Source organism: Barbus barbus (assembly GCF_936440315.1).
Source record: "Barbus barbus genome assembly, chromosome: 8".
Classification (NCBI taxonomy): Eukaryota; Metazoa; Chordata; class Actinopteri; order Cypriniformes; family Cyprinidae; genus Barbus; species Barbus barbus.
The window spans coordinates 6,365,653-6,384,489 of NC_136736.1; the positions used below are offsets into that span (position 1 = coordinate 6,365,653).

At 35.6% G+C, this 18,837-nt stretch overlaps 1 protein-coding gene across 3 annotated transcripts in view; it reads right to left on the minus strand.

Annotated features, from left to right (window-relative positions):
• The window catches only part of LOC306874353 (guanine nucleotide exchange factor DBS-like), a 62,513-nt gene that overhangs the window by 5,274 nt on the left and 38,402 nt on the right, over positions 1-18,837 (minus strand). For 2 of the 3 annotated variants that reach the window (XM_079424322.1, XM_079424320.1), the window contains 21 exons: positions 15,270-15,389; positions 15,033-15,149; positions 12,437-12,586; positions 11,277-11,401; positions 10,537-10,651; positions 9,661-9,780; positions 7,932-8,123; positions 7,147-7,338; positions 6,316-6,475; positions 5,377-5,429; positions 4,866-4,933; positions 4,707-4,773; positions 4,502-4,617; positions 4,334-4,403; positions 4,157-4,249; positions 3,380-3,472; positions 3,162-3,287; positions 2,832-3,053; positions 2,344-2,436; positions 2,159-2,237; positions 1,500-1,682 (listed from right to left, as the gene is read on the minus strand). In XM_079424322.1, coding sequence (XP_079280448.1) covers positions 1,500-1,682; positions 2,159-2,237; positions 2,344-2,436; positions 2,832-3,053; positions 3,162-3,287; positions 3,380-3,472; positions 4,157-4,249; positions 4,334-4,403; positions 4,502-4,617; positions 4,707-4,773; positions 4,866-4,933; positions 5,377-5,429; positions 6,316-6,475; positions 7,147-7,338; positions 7,932-8,123; positions 9,661-9,780; positions 10,537-10,651; positions 11,277-11,401; positions 12,437-12,586; positions 15,033-15,149; positions 15,270-15,281 — 2,446 coding nt within the window. In that variant the 5' untranslated portion in view covers positions 15,282-15,389. The remainder of the gene's footprint in view (positions 1-1,499; positions 1,683-2,158; positions 2,238-2,343; positions 2,437-2,831; positions 3,054-3,161; positions 3,288-3,379; positions 3,473-4,156; positions 4,250-4,333; positions 4,404-4,501; positions 4,618-4,706; positions 4,774-4,865; positions 4,934-5,376; positions 5,430-6,315; positions 6,476-7,146; positions 7,339-7,931; positions 8,124-9,660; positions 9,781-10,536; positions 10,652-11,276; positions 11,402-12,436; positions 12,587-15,032; positions 15,150-15,269; positions 15,390-18,837) is intronic. The other variant, XM_079424321.1, reaches the window with a different exon arrangement.

The window sequence follows — 18,837 nt, forward strand, 5'->3', positions numbered from 1 at the left end:
ATAATCATCTTTTTGGGTGAACTATCCCTATCCCCTACCTAATATAGAAGCATTTTAGTTTCGATTATTTTAGGAAAAGATAGATGTAGGAAAGGTGGTGAAACATAATATATGGAGGTGAAATAAAACTCGGCAACCACATAATATGATAAATTAAATATTTTGGAACACTGGTCATGGCTGATGTTGGAGGAGGGAATGCTGGGAGTTTTTAGGGGACAGTGTACCTCTGAAGCCAAACGGTGTAGGATCACTCTTAATCTCATGTCTTTTAGTTTTGTGGTCAGGACTAGGGGGGGATGATCCTGGCAGCCATAGCAAGGAGCGAGAAAGAAAAGGATAAGAGGACAAAAAATCAGGAAAGAAGAAAGAGAAAGTCTATAACAGGGTTAAAGGAAAGATTCTTAAATATTATAAAGAAGTAGTGTAGTAGAAGTAGTATAAGTGGCTCTTTTACAGGGTGAAAGCCTTTAAGTCCTACACCGTGCCTTAATTATCTGCAATGTGACAAAACGTGATAATGGTTTTCAAAAATTTACCTGATCCAAAATCCCACTCTTCTAACCATATATTAAAGAAATACATAGTTATGGGAGTAAGCAAATAAGTACAAATTAAATGGCTAGTATTTTCAGTTTTGGTGTGGAAGTTGTGTCACACCTAGTTAAGGCACAGTGAATAGCACTTAAGTGGTGATTGATCTAAATTTTAATACTACCAAGCTTGAACTATGATGTTAAACTGCGGCTAATGTAGACTTTCTGATCTACACTAGAGTCTAGAGTTTTCTGAGACTACAGTATACCTGGAGGGCAGAGAGAGACCATGGGTAGTGTTAGGCTTTTGCCACCAGAGAGCGCTATAAATTCTGCAGTGGGGTTCAAGTCAAATATTAGTGAATATTCCAAATTAAATATTCACAATTTATCCAATGTCACTGAAACTTGTGTTAACCTAATATTTTTAACTAAACATTTCAACTATTAAAGTTATGTTAAGCTTTCTTTTATATAAATGTTTCATCAGTATGCAGTCACCCGGTTTTAAAAGTATGATATATTCTTGTGTAAAGCTCTGAGCCCTCCTGTTGTACCTTTTTGACTCTTGAGGTTACTGAAGCCCTGCAGTGTAAAACGCTTTTTAGCCACTGCAGCTCTCTCTGTGTTGGGACTGGTGACAGTCTCGTCTATTCTCCACAGAGACAGAGAGAAAGAAAGAGGAAGGGGAAATAATGAAGGATGTTACAGGTTTAGTCAGGGAAAAAAACAAAAAAAAAAACACAGGGGTTACAAAGAACATCACAGAAATTCACAGTCTAAGCAGCAAGAGGATAGACAGCAGCATTCTGAATTGTGGGACATGTTAGTCTGGGGTTGTTTTCACAGACTGACTGATGTCATATTTCCTGTGTAATATCAGAAAGATGGCTTTTGAAAATGTTTTGACTATAGAGTGTGTAGTGAGACCATATATGTGTATGTTGAAAAGGGCTCACTGACCTTTGACCTTGTCATTATTTTTAAGTAAGATGGCTGTACTGGGATCTGCTGCTGTGGGTTCAGTTTTCTTCTCTTCTCCTTTCTTGAGGGTCTTTGGGTTGGTCTTGAAGGGGCTCAGGGTTAGGCTGGTGCTGGTGGGAGTTAACTGTGAGATCTGATCCGAGCTCTTCTGCTGTCTTGCTTCTGAAATACAACATCACATTAATAGATAACCACACACAATAAAACTAATGAGGTCAAGGGTGCCATTTAATATACACTACTGTTCAAATTTTTGAGATGGCTACAATTTTTTTTATGTTATTGAAAAAGTCTCTTATGCTCACCAAGGCTGCATTTCATTGATCAGTTAGTTAAAACAGTAATATTAGTACAATTTAAAATAACTATTTTCTATTTGACTATTTTTTTTCCCTTATCTGGCAAAGCTGAATTACCAACATTACTCCAGTTTTCAGTGTCACATGATCCTTCATAAATCATTCTGATGTGAGTTTTTTTTGCTCAATTTCTTATTATCAACAGCATTTTATATTTAAAAATAAAACATTTTTGTAACACTATAAAAGTATTTATTGTTAGTACTGATCAATTTAATGCATCCTTGCTAAATGAAAGTATTAATTTCACTCAAAAAAAAAAAAATCCATTTATTTCACCTCTGCAGGCCTTTAGTTGTCCTGTTAGAACCTTCCGGATCTCGTTCACCCATGACGTTTTGATCTCTGGTGTCGGCGCCTGAAAATAATCAATAAAACGATCAGAAAGGTAAGTGACAGGATCACAGAGTGTTGCTTTAAATTATGTACATTCAATGCTATTTAAATATAATTTTTAAGTTTACCTGTACAATATACACCTCCTCTCGAGAATTACACCAGATCTCAAACTTTTTGTTGTCTCCTTTTGCGTTTTCAGTAATACCTACAGCACTCATCTGTCAGAGGAAAATATTTATAAAAATAATCAGACTCAAACAGATACCTGATATTCCCTGTCACTTATTTACATACAAATATATCCGTTTACCTTGAATGGAACTTACTCAAGACAAAAACACAAATTAAACATGCAGATTTCATGGGCATTTCTTGTTTTTCTGGGTTATACTACACTAAAAATGATAAATTATTCCTTGTTAATATTTGTAATAGAACAGTTTTGTTAAAGAAACTGATTTAGGATTGTAAAGTGATTTTGGGGGGGATTTCATTTTTCAGTTCACATCCCACATTTTTAACCACTCCACCACATCATCTTAAAGAAGTGGACCCATTTCCATATCAGAGAAATAAGAAATGAAAATGAACTACTTTAATATTCAGTACTTACACTGAGTGAGTGTTTGAAGCTGTATGAAGGGGCTTTCTCATAACCCTCTCCGTTCTCCTCTCGCTTCTTACAGAAGAGCAGAGCTTTCTCGTGCAGGAACAGGTGTCTCTGCATGGGCTTGAAGCGAGCCAGGTCTTTCACCTTTGCGTGACCCTTCTTATGCTCCGTCCACACGCTGAACGACCCCTGCATCATCAGACGCCCCAGATCACTGAGGTTGCCCTGGAAGCACAGCTACATTTTAATTCAACAGCATTTAACAGCTCCCATTTTAATTCAAAGTGAACATTAAATTTCACAGCGTGTGGATGACATAAATGACATCCTTACATCATATCCAGTGATGGCGATAAGGTGCATGGAGTCATTCACAGCTTTCAGGATGCCCAGAATAGATGAGAGCGCCTCCTGCAGATCATCCTCACCCTCACAGCCTTTACTGTACTTCAGCAGTTCCTGACAGAAACACACATGAACACAGAGGTTACATTAGTAAGAGGTGCAAACATGAGTTACATATCAGCACATTTACTCTGGGTCCAGTTTACCTTCAGTAAGAGCTGGTATTTGGTTATTCTCTGCACTGGTTTGAGCAGGTATGAGTCCAAACCAAGCTTATGTTCCAGTTTCTTTTGACACTCCTGAAAACAGCACACACAAATTCTCTCTTTATTTTTTTACTATGATTTTATTTTTTATTATTATGAGAATGATGATTATTATTATGTAAATGATATTATTAAACTTATTTAACTATTATAATTAATATTTATTAAATTATAAATTTAATTAAATTAATATTATCAATGTTTATTATATTATGCTTATTGTTTTTCTTTTACTTATAACTAATAATAATAAATAATGTTCAGAACTTTGGTGTCAGTAAAACATTTATTAAAATAAATTAATGTGTTAATTTAGCAAGGACTCGTTAAAATGATTAAAAGTGGCGTACAAGTACATACATTTACATTTTTACAAAAGTAAAAAAATTCATATATTAATACAAAATAGTAAATAGAAAACAGTTATTTTAAATAGTAATAACACGGTGTTTCACAATATTACGGTTTCTGCTGTATTTTAGATAAAAATAAATGCAGCCTTAGTGAGTAAAAAGAGACTTCTTTAAAAAACAACAACAGCAAATCATACCAAATCCAAACTTTTGAACAGTAGTGTTTATCGGATCCTATATGCTGTATTCCTAATATAATATATGGTTCTCTATAATATGACCCATTTAAATTACAGAAAGAAATATGCTGTAATGTAGCCTTAATGTCTAACAGCATCTTTAGTGTCTTGTAAAGTAAGATGACCTGGAAGAAAGCGCAGTCAGAGCACTGTCTCCACAGAGACTCGGAGCGAGGCTTGTTCTGACAGTATCTCTCATAGATCTGCAGATCCGTCATCTAAAAAACATGAAAATGATGTTTGCATAATCTATTCAATAATGTATACAATCAGAACAGCACATGATGTAACATCCGACTCACTCTCTCCAAGAAACACCGGCCCACAAGCTCAGGATAGTCTGTGTACGCCTCCAGTTCACGAAGAAAAGTCCTGAAATATAGTGAGAGTGAATAGAGAGAATAAGAAGTGCTTTAGCTTTATAACACCACACAAGCGGAAGCTAAAACAGACACCGAGGGTTCACTCACTTCTTGTGGAATTGGTATATCTCAGGCATGTTCCCAAAGAGGATGTCCTTCTTGTGAAGCAGTGTATTGGGCATGAGGTGAGCCATGGCAGGATTGTCCATTTCTGCTCCATAACCCTAAACACACATTAATCTGTCAAGTCTAATGTATTAAAAAATCAGAACTAATCTGACTTCTAGAGGTTAAAAATGTCAGTGCAACTTACCTCCAGCACACACAGCAGCTCCTCCACATACGCTCGCTCCGTCTCCAACAGCTCATTCATCACGTGCCTGTAGTGGATGGATATTACACACATAATCCATATAGAAAGACACACAATTAGAGCCGATTTTCCTCCATTTGTAATAAGCTCCTGACTGACCGTCTAAGCACAGCAAAGTTCTCCTCTTCATCAGAGACAGATAGGTGTCTGCTGCCATCATTCTCTCCCTGCAAATATAAACAACCCTGCATTAGTGTCTTGAAAATATTAATTCTGTCATTTTATTAAATCACAAGTACCATAGAGAAGTTGGTTTGGCAGAACATTTTTAGCTCAACATTCAAAACTCACTCAAATTAACTCTAAATTTGAAAGAATTATTGAAATAATTACCACTAAGGTTGTTAATATGAAAATCATCTGTAAAAAACTATTTTTTTTTCTCTTAACGTTACAAGAGTTTTTCTTTGTGCCAAAAATAGTCACATTTCCACACTCTCTGACCTTGAGACTCATTTAACAGTTTTGATCAACAAGCTTAAGTCCAAAAAATGCATATGTTGAGGGTACATTGTAGACACTGTTGCTTTAATTATCAATATCAAAGCAGTTGTTTAAATATTATTGCTAATACATTCAATAAAGCACTGCCTAGAGATGAGATACTTACTTTTCTGCAGTTTCCATTGATGATATCACCCTCTATCGTCTTCTCCCTATGAGCTGGGATAAAAGCACACATATTAATAAACTAATTAAAAAATATATATATTTGATGTTATATACACTTCTTGGGGCAGTCTGTTATATACACTGCTAGGGGCAGTCGTGGCCTAATGGATAGAGAGTTGGACTTGTAACCCGAAGGACGTGGGTTCAAGTCTCAGGTCCGGCAGGGATTGTGGGGTGGGGGAGTGAATAACCAACACTCTCTCTACCCTCAATACCACGACTGAGGTGAGACCACCGAACCCCCAACTGCTCCCTGGGCGCCGCGCACCGGGTGTATGTTCACTACTGTGTGTACACTTGGATGGGTTAAAGGCAGAGCACAAATTCCGAGTATGGGTCACCATACTTGGCCACACACCACAATATAAAAAATATTTTTTTTTGTCTCATACGATGAACCCTGCAGCTCTCTCTTGTGAACACTAGATGGCAGGAGAGTAAAGTAAGAGACAGAGTCCGCCATATTTGTTAAGCATGAGTGACCATAAATAGCTAATGGCCAGTGTGTGTCTGTATTTGAGTGTGGAGGGGGTTAGGGGACGACATTGAGAGGACGCAGACACTACGACACTGCAGAGGAGAGAAGCCACTGCTAAACTGCTCTGTAGAAAACCACTGTATTAATGTGTTAGCCTCTCTACATAAAACGCACAAGCCATGTGATATTCATTTTATTAGGGGTTAATTCAGAATTCAAACTGCTGAATAATTTAGATATTTAGATATTCAAGCTGAGAACACAATAGTCCTGAACTTGAGTGAACATATGTAAATGTGAACATTTGAGATGAATAAACTGGACCCAAAATGTTTGTATTATTCAGTAGGATCACAACTAATCCAGACACCCAACACAACTCAAATTTAGGGGGTTAACCTGGAGAAGGGATGGGGGATTTGATGATGGCCTCGGGACGTGGGGCGACGGGCTGCACGGGTCGTGTCTGTTTGGCTGCTAACTTCTTCAGACTGACCCTCCTCTTCTCAAACATTTCCTGCATGGACAGCTGCTTCTGAAACACTTTGTCCACATGATCCTGTTTGAGCACAGAGAAGACATTCATTTAACACTAACTAACTAAAACCACACAAGACATCTGACTAATAGTAATGACATTCTCAATAACACTTTCATTAAAGTGAACTGAGAAATCAAAATTCCCTTGATCTTTTGATATACAAGAGGTCATTGTGCTATAAAAACATGCTGTAAGTTTCAGAACTCAAAACTTTCTGGTTAGTCTAAAAACAGCTTATATTTAAGCCAATCTGCCAAAACGACAGATTGTGGAATGTGCCAATCTATGATGTAATAGTGTGGCTAAACACGCCTCCGCAGAAGATGATCAACGCCTGCTTCTACAGCGCTGCCTGTTCAGCCCCGCCCACCGATTTGCACACACAATGTAAATAACTACAGGCGAACACACAGGTCTACACAGAAATCAAATGATAAACTTTATTTTTAATTAAGTGCCAGAATGCGTCAGTAAGAACCTAAATTGTTTTTGGATGTACAAATCTTGATAACATTATAAGCGGACCTCAGAGAACAGTGCAAAATAATAAAAAAAGGCAGTTAATGACTCGCAGTTAAATGGCCAATAACTCCATGCATATGAACAGTAAATATCTATGTATAAATAAAAATCTATACACATATGACTCAGCATGTCAGTTCTGTTTTTAATGGTTTTGAGTGTTTTACCCTCAAGTCTTGTGTGAGCACCGAGTCATAGTCCCTCCAAATTCCACTCAAATCTGTCATCTTGTGCTGATTGGCTGTTTCCAGGTAACGCTCAATCTCCTGCAGCGCTGACTCCGCCCCATCCTGTGATTGACACTTATCCACAGGTTGAGATGCCAGCAGGTAGATCCCATCATCATACCATTTAGTGGCCTGGAAGAGAAAGAAAAAGAGTCAGCGATCATCATTAAAGAGGGCTTTTAGTCCATGTCTGTTAGCTTTGAGAGCATTTGTAATCTAGTTCTATTCCTAAAACTTGGCAAAGCCTCCTCCTAAATTATAAATATGGACTGCGACCTAAACTAAAGTCTGTTAAGCATATAAAATAGGATGATCCATTGGGTCACACTTTATTTTAAGGTACAATTCTCACTACTAACAAACTATTAACCACGACTTTTGCTTCAATAAACTCCTAATTCGCTGCTTATTAATAGTTAGTATGGTAGTTGTTAAGTTTAGGTATTGGGTAGGATTAGGGATGTAGAATATGATCATGCAGAATGTGTGCTTTATAAATATTAATAAACAGCCAATATGTTAATAATGGGCATGCTAATAAGCAACTAGTTAATAGTGAGAATTGGTCCCTAAACTAAAGTGTTACCAAACCATTTGAAACATCCTGCAACTTCCAAATTCAATAAGAAAAATGTCAACACAGGAAAGAAAGCGTCTCTTGTTGAGCATTTTAGAGGGTTCCTGAACAGTGCTGATGAAGGAATCAATGGCTGGGCCTACTGTACCTTCTCTAGACACTGGTGTAGCTCCATGGCTTTGAGAAGATAGGCCTTCTTGGCCTTGAGGACGCTGCTGATCTCCTCGCACACAGCCCGCAGCTCAGAGCATTTGGGCAGGATGGAGTCCACAGCGTAATGAGACGCTTCAATCAGCTGGTCAGCATCGCATGCTAGCGTCAGCGCTTGGTCCAACACCTCCTACAGACAGAGAGAGAAATATTTAATCACTTCATAATATTATGCACACTTCATGAGGTTTTAAAGACATTTTCAAGAACTTTTATTCAGCAAGGATGCATTAAATTAATCAAATATTACAGTAAATAGAATTTATAATGACAGTACATTTATATTGTTAATGTTTTCTATTTCAAATAAATACTGGAAACATATGTATCATGATTTCCACAATTAAAAAAGCAGCACAACTGTTTTCAACATTGATTCTAATAATGTTTCTTAAGCATTAAATCAGCATATGAGAATGATTTCTGAAGAATGGTGAGACTGAAGACTTGAACAATTGACAGTGAAAAATTCAGCTTTACTGGATATATATTAAAAGATATTAATTGAATTTTCTAATATTTCACAGTATTACTTTTTGAAAATTAATTATTATATATATATATATATATATATATATATATATATATATATATATATATATATATCTATCTGTTAATCCAAAATATATTATATAAATATTTTTTTTTACTGTATTTCTGCTCTAATAAATGCCGCATTGGGGAACTTAAGAGACTTCTTTCCAAGACACAAAAAAATCTTAATGACCCAAATAGTTTGAACTGTAGTATATATTTGTATTTTAATAAAGTGATCATGGCAGGAATGAAAAACAATAGTATTATTCAACAATTTTAATTATACATATATTAACCAATTAAATAAAAAAATATTACATATATTAACCAATTAAAGTAAAAATATAATATATACACACACACACACACACACACATTTATGTATATATTATATTCTTTATATTATATATATTTATATACATACATACATATAAAAATATAATATATACAAATATATAGTGTGTGTGTGTATATAGATATAGCTAGTTGATTAATAGGTGATTAATTAATGATTAAAAGTTAATAAAAAATAATTTGTAATTTGTATGGTTTTACTTGTAGTTAACGATATTGGATTAACAGATTATTATAAAATTATTGGAGTTATTCATTTTAATTATACAACTACATTATATAAGAATGTTTTATATATATATATATATATATACACTATTTGTTTTTTTATTTAATTGGTTAATCTTATATACTCTATATGAAAAAATTTACTTGAAAATATTCAAGTTTGCCATCCAGAATTCCCACAGTCTGGTGTCAGCAGAATGACTCCAGCATAGTGATGGGTGATTTATCACATTGGGTAAAACTTCCCCCTTCTCTCCACAGGATGAGGACATGTGGGTGATTTCTGTAAGGGCCTCAAACTGCCGTGCTCAGCAATTTAATTATGGAGTGTGAGATTTACATGCTTTATAAGACCATATGCCTATATCTGCACACGCTAGAACATTATAAGGGCAAATTAATGTTTGCTGGATGTAAACTGGATCCCTTCTAGAGGGAAGAATTGATGGACTTTTTGCAGTACTATGCTTTATTTCATTTTGTATCTGAATGATAAATGTTATAACGCCATTAAAAACAAAATCATATGGCATCAAGTTAATACTTACATATGCTCTCTCTTCATGATTGGTCAGCTCTTTCAAGATATGTTCAACATGGGCGGGGCTAATTCCGACCTCTGAGAAGCCTGATAGTCTGTCATACACCATGTCTAAATGAGCTCTGACCTACAACACAGAGAAAAACAGCCATTACAAATACTGCTCATAGAGACCCTCACACACACACCTGCTGAATTCAACATCCAACATGCCATACACACTTAAAACTAACGATACACAATATATCTCTATCAAAACCACTATTCAAAGATATTGGTTATAAATTGCAATTACAATTTAGAAATACAACAGATTTTAAATAGAACATGAAAACAATTTTATAATTTCAATATTTTTAATTGTATAATTATGTAATTGTATAATTAAAATTAATAATTCCAATAATTTTATAATAATCTGGTAATCCAATATTGTTAACTACAAGTAAAACCATCCAAAATTACAATTTTTTTATTAACTTTTAATCATTAACTACTCACCTATTAAATCAACTACCTTTAATTGAAATAAAGCTGAAATAAAATAGAAATATTAGATGAAAAACTTAAGATAAAAATGTGAAGTTACCTTGGCAGCTGACTGACATAAAATAAAAAAGTTTAAGTGCAAGTACTAAAATGACTAAAACAGAAATATAAATTATAAATTAATAAAAAAAAACTAATAAGAATGACAAAAGCACATCTCAAAATTACTAAAACCTGAACTACATTTAAAATGAAAAGGGAAAATATTAAAATAAAAGCCAGTTCAGCATATGAATAAATACTATAAAAGTACATGAATAACACTGGTTTATCTATGCATCCCTACTGAAAACATATTTAACATATTTAAGATGCACCAGTTAGTGTATCTCACCTCCCTGAAGTTCTGCTCAAAATGCCGCAGTTGGAGACATTGCTCTAGCTTGGTTTGATGTTTATCCCAAAAATCATCAAATGCTGTTTCAGTCTCATCTAACTGACCAAGCAACCTAGAAACAGAGATGAAAACACTTCTTGAGTGAAAGAATACTTCACCCAACTCATCATGTACTTTCTTCTGTGGAACACAAAAAGAGAAGTTTAGAAGAATGTCCAAGCTGCTCTTTATCATACAGTGAAAGCATACGAACAGCATAACATATCACAAAAGTAGTAGAAATTATTTGTTTTGTCATCCGAAACTAAAGATAGCTTCTGAAGTAAAAATCCTGCCCACTGTAATAGCTCTGAAATCTTATGCTGTATGTTTGACAGTACCCATTAATAAAAACAAATATAGCCGCATCTACATAATAAAGACTGACAGCAGGCGCCTGTGGACATTAACACACGGGCACGTATCCAGACACCAGAATGCCACTTCACTGAAAGATCACGTCGTGCTCTTTATACACGTGTGTGTGTGTGTTTGTGTGCGTGTGTGTGTGTGTAGATTGCTGTATAATCTTGACCAGGTGGGTCATCTTGTTGTGCATGCAAAAACACAGCTGCCCTGGACAGCTTAATAAAGGGCAGAAACCGAACAAGGACACGCAACAGTCTGTTGCTGTACTCTAACCGTCTGGTCTCTCATTTTTGCATTCCAGAACGGTAGATGGTCTCACACACACACACCTCTGAACAGTAGCCAGGTTCTCCAGTTCATCGTGGTTCATGGTGTAATCTGGATCTTTCACCAGCGGCTCATTGATGCTCTCCAGCAAACGTGATCCCTGACAGAGAGCGATCCTCAAGTCCTCCTGCACACACACGCACAGAGTGACATCAAATAAACATACTATTCAGTGCGAATGATGAACATGAATTATGTAAACTTAAGGTTTGCTTAAAGTTTATAGCCACGTGAATAGCCCATGTTAAATTATTTATGTTCTTGCTGAACCCCTTATTAAGGACTAGGCCGTATACTGAAACATAGTATATTATATAATCACACACCTATATATCCATCTAAACTGTGTAAAAACTTATGTATATTGTATACATTTATTTTTGTATTGTATATAATTACGATTTTTTGATATAGTGAAAACCGTAATACTGTGAAATATTACAATTTAAAATATTTTCTCTTTTAATATATTTTAAAATGTATATTACTCCTTTAAATTCAATTGATTAAAAGTTACAGTAAAGAAATTTGAAATTTATAAATGTTAATAAATATTTCTATTAAAAAAAGTTGTTCTTTAGACCATTTTATTAGTCAAAGATTCATGAAAAATGTATGGTTTCCACAAATAGTATTAAGCAGCAAATACTTTTCATAACTGATAATAAGAACCATTATTAATAATTGTGCATCAGCTCAGCAGATTAGAATGATTTCTGAAGGATCATGTGACACTAAAGAGTAATGGCTGCTGAAAATTCAGCTTTGACGTCACAGGAATACACTATATATATAAAAAAAGATGTAATAATATTTCACAATTACTGCTTTTATTTGATCAAATGCATGGAAAAAATCCCTCCCACTGTATTTATTCCAAACTTTTCACCGGTATGCTGTATATTACTATAGCAGCAATCAGTCTACTTCAAGTATTATTTTACATCCTTTTTCTTCTTCTATTATAATTCATAAAAATAAAAAAATTGTAAAAAAATAAATACACCAATAACAATTATAATAATTTTAAATTCACTCAAATCAATATTTTATGCCCATTTATTTACTTATTTGCCAAGTAGCTGTATTTTATCAGGATAGTGTACAATCTAGTAAGTTATTTTCTAGTATGCTGAAATGAAGTTTTACTGGGTTTTCTGACCTTCATTTTGTCCTTCTTCTCCGTGTGGACGGTTAGAAGGTTGGACGTGGCCTCAACGTCATTGGGCAGCTCTGTCTCCGCCAGCTCAGTCCCAAAAGACTGGAGAGTCTGTGCCGTTTTTTTCACCATCAGAGCAAAACCTTCAATGGCCTACAGGCACAACACAAACCACACCAAATCACACAACAGCAAGAAACCCAAACACAATCACACGAATGGCTGTGTACAACAAATAAAAAACATCCACATGCACTGCAAACAAGTGTGCTGTGCCACCAATCAATACAGACAAATCTATTAATGATTACTTAAAAGCAAGTCCAAAAATGGAACGAGAAGAAAGGCAATTAATTTGCTTGAGGTGAAGACTATCGTCCTCCTGGAAAGGCTTGCTTGTTTAATACCACATTATAATGATGAAGCACCAAGATTTAAGATATGTTTGGCATTTTATAGCATTCTATCATACTATTAAGTAGGCAGTATGAAAATAGTATTAATCAACATTTACACTTTCACTAACTACATTTTAAAAATGTACAGAATTCACCGGTGGCATACTGCATTCAAGTACAGTGGTGTGAAAAAGTGTTGGCCCCCTTCCTGATTTTTTTTTTTTTTTTGCATGTTTGTCACACTTTAATGTTTCAGATCAAACTAATTTAAATATTAATGAAAGATAACACAAGTAAACACAACATGCAGTTTTTAAATGAATGGTTTTGTTTATGAAGGGAAAAAAAAAATCCAAACCCACATGACCCTGTGCGAAAAAGACCCCACAAGAACATCTAAAGAACTGCAGGCCTCACTTGCCTCAGTTAAGGTCAGTGTTCATGACTCCACCATAAGAAAGAGACTGGGCAAAAATGGCCTGCATGGCAGAGTTCCAAGACGAAAACCGCTGCTGAGCAAAAGGAACATAAAGGCTCATCTCAGTTTTGCCAGAAAACATCTTGATGATCCCCAAGACTTTTGGGAAAATACTCTGTGGACTGACGAGACAAAAGATGAACTTTTTGGAAAGTGTGTGTCCCATTACATCTGGCGTAAAAGTAACACAGCATTTCAGAAAAAGAACATCATACCAATAGTAAAATATGGTGGGGGTAGTGTGATGGTCCGGGGCTGTTTTGCTGCTTCAGGACCTGGAAGACTTGCAGTGATAAATGGAACCATGAATTCAGCTGTCTACCAAAAAATCCTCAAGGACAATATCCGGCCATCTGTTCGTGACCTCAAGCTGAAGCGAACTTGGGTTCTGCAGCAGGACAATGATCCAAAACACACCAGCAAATCCACCTCTGAATGGCTGAAGAAAAACAAAATGAAGACTTTGGAGTGGCCTGACCTGAATCCTATTGAGATGCTGTGGCATGACCTTAAAAAGGCGCTTCATGCTCAACAACCCTCCAATGTGGCCGAATTACAACAATTCTGCCAAGATGAGTGGGCCAAAATTCCTCCACAGCGCTGTAACAGACTCATTGCAAGTTAATCGCAAACGCTTGATTGCAGTTGTTGCTGCTAAGGGTGGCCCATCAGTTATTAGGTTTAGGGGGCACGCACTTTTTCACACAGGGCCATATGGGTTTGGATTTTGTTTTCCTGCCATAATAACCTTCATTCAAAAACTGCATGTTGTGTTTACTTGTGTTATCTTTGATTAATATTTAAATTTGTTTGATGATCTGAAACATTAAAGTGTGACAAACATGCAAAAAAGATAAATAAATCAGGACGGGGGCCAACACTTTTTCACACCACTGTATATCCCATAATGCAACTTGTCCTTCCATTTTGTGAGTGATGAATCGGACAAAACGTGGGACAGTATTAACTATGATCCATTAAAAATGTAATTTATGAATTGACGCCATATTAACATATTTGCACTACCATTCAAAAGTTTGGGGTCAAAAATATTTGAAAGAAATTAATACAGCAAAGACTTAAAAAATGCTTTAATTAGATCAATTAACGCATCTTTTAAAATGTTTTTAAAGATTTTAAATGTTACAAAATATTTTTTCAAATAAAACCTGTTTGAACTTTCTGTTCATCAAAGAATCCTGACAAAAAATGTATCAGTTTCCACAGCACAACTGTTTTCAACATTGATAATAATAATAAATGTTTCCTGTGAGGCAATATTAGAATGATTTCTGAAGGATCACGTGACAAGAAAGACTGGACTTATTATGCTGAAAATTCAGCTTGGCATCACAGGAATAAATAAAATTTTTTTCACTAAAGTTATTTTAAATGGCAATATTTCACAACATTACTGTATTTCCTTTTTAAATAAATGCAAACTTGGTGACCTTTCAAAAGCATTAAAAAACTAAAATCTTACTGACCCCAAACTCCTGGTCTGTACAATTCCCTTATTATAATAACTGGGTATTAACCCTAAACTTAGTCCTAAGCCTAGTCTTAGGCCGTATTAAATTCAAGTAGTAACCATATATCACTCAGTATCTCAGTACGTTTATTCATCCGCTGTGTGGTTTATACATCAAACCAGTCCTGTACCCACTTTTCATTTCTGTGGTCCACCCATCATTACCATAGTTAAGAACAGGTGTGTACTCACGGTGCGGTGTGAAATCCATTTCTCATGGCAGTACTCCTGCGTGCCGCCCAGTTCCTGAGTGAGCTGTGTGCGGTCGATGTAACTGTGGAGCTCAGTCACAGAGCTGAGCATGATCACCTACACACACAGTACATAATGTAGAGCACTTATCTTATGTCAGTGTGTAATACATCTCTTTACGCTCTTCATTAACCACATGCCTCAGTGTGGGAGTCTGTGCCTTGTGTGTGTACTTACCGGCACCTTCATTTTAAACTCATCCTTGTTTAACTTAAAAAAGATGTCTGAGATTGTCCGCTGGAAGAGTGCTGTGGGTCTCAGTACCAGCACCAGCTGCAGATTGCCTGGGAAAGAGCCCTACAAAACACACAAACACACAGAACACTAAGAAAAACATCCAACAGTCAAGCCAAATTAAATCTAATCATGCTTCTTGAAAAATAAAATAAAAAATAAAATTAACTATAAAATATAAAAAAGTAAAAATATATATAAAATAAACTATAAAATAATTTAAAACTGTGTGTGTGTGTGTGTGTGTGTGTGTGTGTGTGTGTATATATATATATATATATATATATATATATATATAAAATGCCTAGTTGTATGATCAAAACGCTGTAGTTTTTTTTTTTTTTATAGAGGGGGGACACAATGCAGTGCAATGATGACTGAAAGACGGAGACAAGTGTTCCTCAAAAACCTGATTTGTCATATGACACAATTTTTCAAAAATGATGTATAATCAAATAAACAAGAGTTTCTTCAGTCCAGCAAGTGCTTATTTTGAAATATTACTATCAATTTAAAAGTTACTTACATTTCCTTCATAATTTTTTTTTAAAACATTTCACAGCAAAAAAACACATATACCACAACCTGAAAGTGGATGTTTTTAGATTCATAATAAAAGGACTTTTACTTTCAATCTAAACTATCAATCAGATGACAGAATGCATGTAGTAGATTGTGTACAACAGGTTTTCCAGCAAGTTGTGATCATGTCGATAATTTAGAGGCCTTAAAATGTGTGTTTCAAATATGATGCAGTAGGCTTTATAGGGTTAATACCTAGCTTATGTTAGGGAGCCATTGCATTTGACTGGTACAGCCTCCCTCCCACTGTCTGCATCCACACACACACACACACTCCATCTATATTCTGTTGCCATGACAACTCAGTTCCTTGAGAGACTAGAAAGGCTAACAATGGTCTCAAATATGCCTCCCTGAGCGCTCTCTCTCTCTCTCTCAGTGAATGCATGAACACACACACACACGCACGCACACGCCTCACGTGGAGTTCTTATGTTTACAGTCTCTTCATTAAAATCCCTCCCTACTGGGTACCACGTCAAATCAGAAATATGTCTGCAGATCAATACAGAGCTGTGATGTTAGCGTGGACGGTGGCGTGGCTCTCCTGACAGCAGAAGACCCAGCAGCCCCTCTGTCTCAGCGTAACTGACAGTGCGTTGGTCAGTAAGCAGTGAAGCAGAAACGAGAGGCTTTACAATGTGACATCGAGAGCTCATTTAAAAACCATTGATGCTGCATTAATATTCATCTATTCGTTAAAAATGACTGGTGAAACAATTTAGTCAGGATTATTTAGGCAAATCTTTTATACTTATGCTCACCAATGCTGTATTTATTTGATCAAAAATACGGTAGAAACAGTAATTTTGTGAAGTTTTATTACAATTAAAATAACTTTTTTCTATTTTAATACATTTTAAAATGTAATTTATTTCTATGAAGACAAAGCTGATTTTTCAGCATCATTACTCCAGTCTTCAGTGCCACATGATCCTTCAGAAATCATTCTAATATGCTGATTTACTGCTCAAGAAACATTTTTATTATGAACGTTGAAAACAGGTGAAAACAACAGACAATAGAATTTATAATATTACTTTTATTTGATTTATTTGAAAATCATTTTGGAATTATTAATGTTTTTCTCAATTTAATGCATCCTTACTGAATAAAAGTATTAATTTCTTTAAAGAAAATTCTTACTGACTACAGACTTTGTAACAGTGCTATACTGTGTATCTTCACCACATAGATTTAGAGGCCCCATTCAAAATAAATAAATATATTATTTAAATTACATATAAACTACTAGCACAGCTCTCCTTACCAAGTCAGTGTAGCACAAACAGTGCTATGTATGTGACAAGTATGTGATTTAGTAACATTAATTCAAACTGCACCGTCACTGCATCCAAACGCAGTCAGCTGCCCAGTCACTCTGACCACAGATTTACAGTGGCGAGATGCACAATCGGGATTTGTCACGAACACTTGAGCCGTCCCAAGAATCAAAATCATGTCCTTACAGTTCTGCGGGAATCTGCCAACATGAGATAATCCTACAGCAGGCTGATCTCACAGTCTGCCATTCTGAAATGCCTCCAGTTCTGGGTTACCCTGCCCCCCTTTTTTCTTGGACAGTGCTGCTGTTTGTTTTCATTCGCATTTAACAATTAGGGAAAAGTGAGATTCAAGGGCTAACAAGAATAATTAGCATGGCAATTGGACATTTGGTTGCAGAGTGGACCTCAACACAAAAGAGATATGATTAATTAACCTCAGACCTGAAATTTAACATATTTGGCACATAACTCATCAAACATTTTGATTGGACATTAAAGCATCCGGCTTGTTGAGCCAAAATGTAACTACCTAAAAATCGCCAAAACACTCCTAGCAACAAATTAACTGGAATTAAATGACTGAAAATGTAAAAATACATAATTTCATTGAATTCTCTGCATTCAATGTCCAAGGCAACTGTCAAATCCAAATGAGCAAAAGATTCCCCATTCATAATGCCCATGAAGACACGCTCATGTTTGATTGCAGACAAAGGAGTCTCCTCAAATTGAATCCCGCCTTTATATTACCATGACAATATCCTGTTCCTCTGAGGCAGATTGGCCATGCTTGTCCCAAACAAGCCGGCAATAACCAAAGAGTCGCAGGGGTCGGCTCCACGCACAACAGGAAGTCAGAGAAACACGCCCCATTATTGAGTCCTCCATTAAAGCTCATTCAAGCAGATGTGACCAGATGTGACCAACACAGCTCCTCTTTTTGGAAGCTTTGGTAAATCGCTGTGTGGCTGTGATTGTATTACACGATCGCATTGGGCCTCTCATAAAGACCGCAATTATAAGATAATATACCAGTGGTCTCATTTAGTTCAGAAAATTAATTGTACTCATTGATATAGACAATGCAGAAGCACACCCTGTGTTTTCCCAAATATGACGCACTCATGAAAAACATTTAGGCAGAAATCAGTCCTACTCATTAATACGATGGCATTGATGTTGCAGTGAATGTGGTCACCCTCCCTTCCCCCATTCTCGCCTTTATTATGTGTGTGTGTGTGTGTGTGTGTGTGTGTGTATGAAGACTGCAGTGGGTTTGTAAGATTGCAAAACACAGATTGCAAAACATAGTTTTTTATGGCTTATGAGGGTAATATCTAGAGAGCAAGATGCTGATGGCTCATAATGGCAAAATAATAAAATTGACAAATATTATATGATTGCAAATCTTAATCAATTTATAATACTTTTAAATATATTTTATATATTTTTTAAATATAAAAGTAAACTCATGTATATATGCATACATACACACACACGTACATATATACATGAGTTTTACTTTTATATATACTTTTATACACACACACACACACACACACATACATACACACACACAATGTTGGTTTTTGTGGTTTATGGGGACTCTCCATAGGCGTAATGGTTTTTATACTGAACAAACT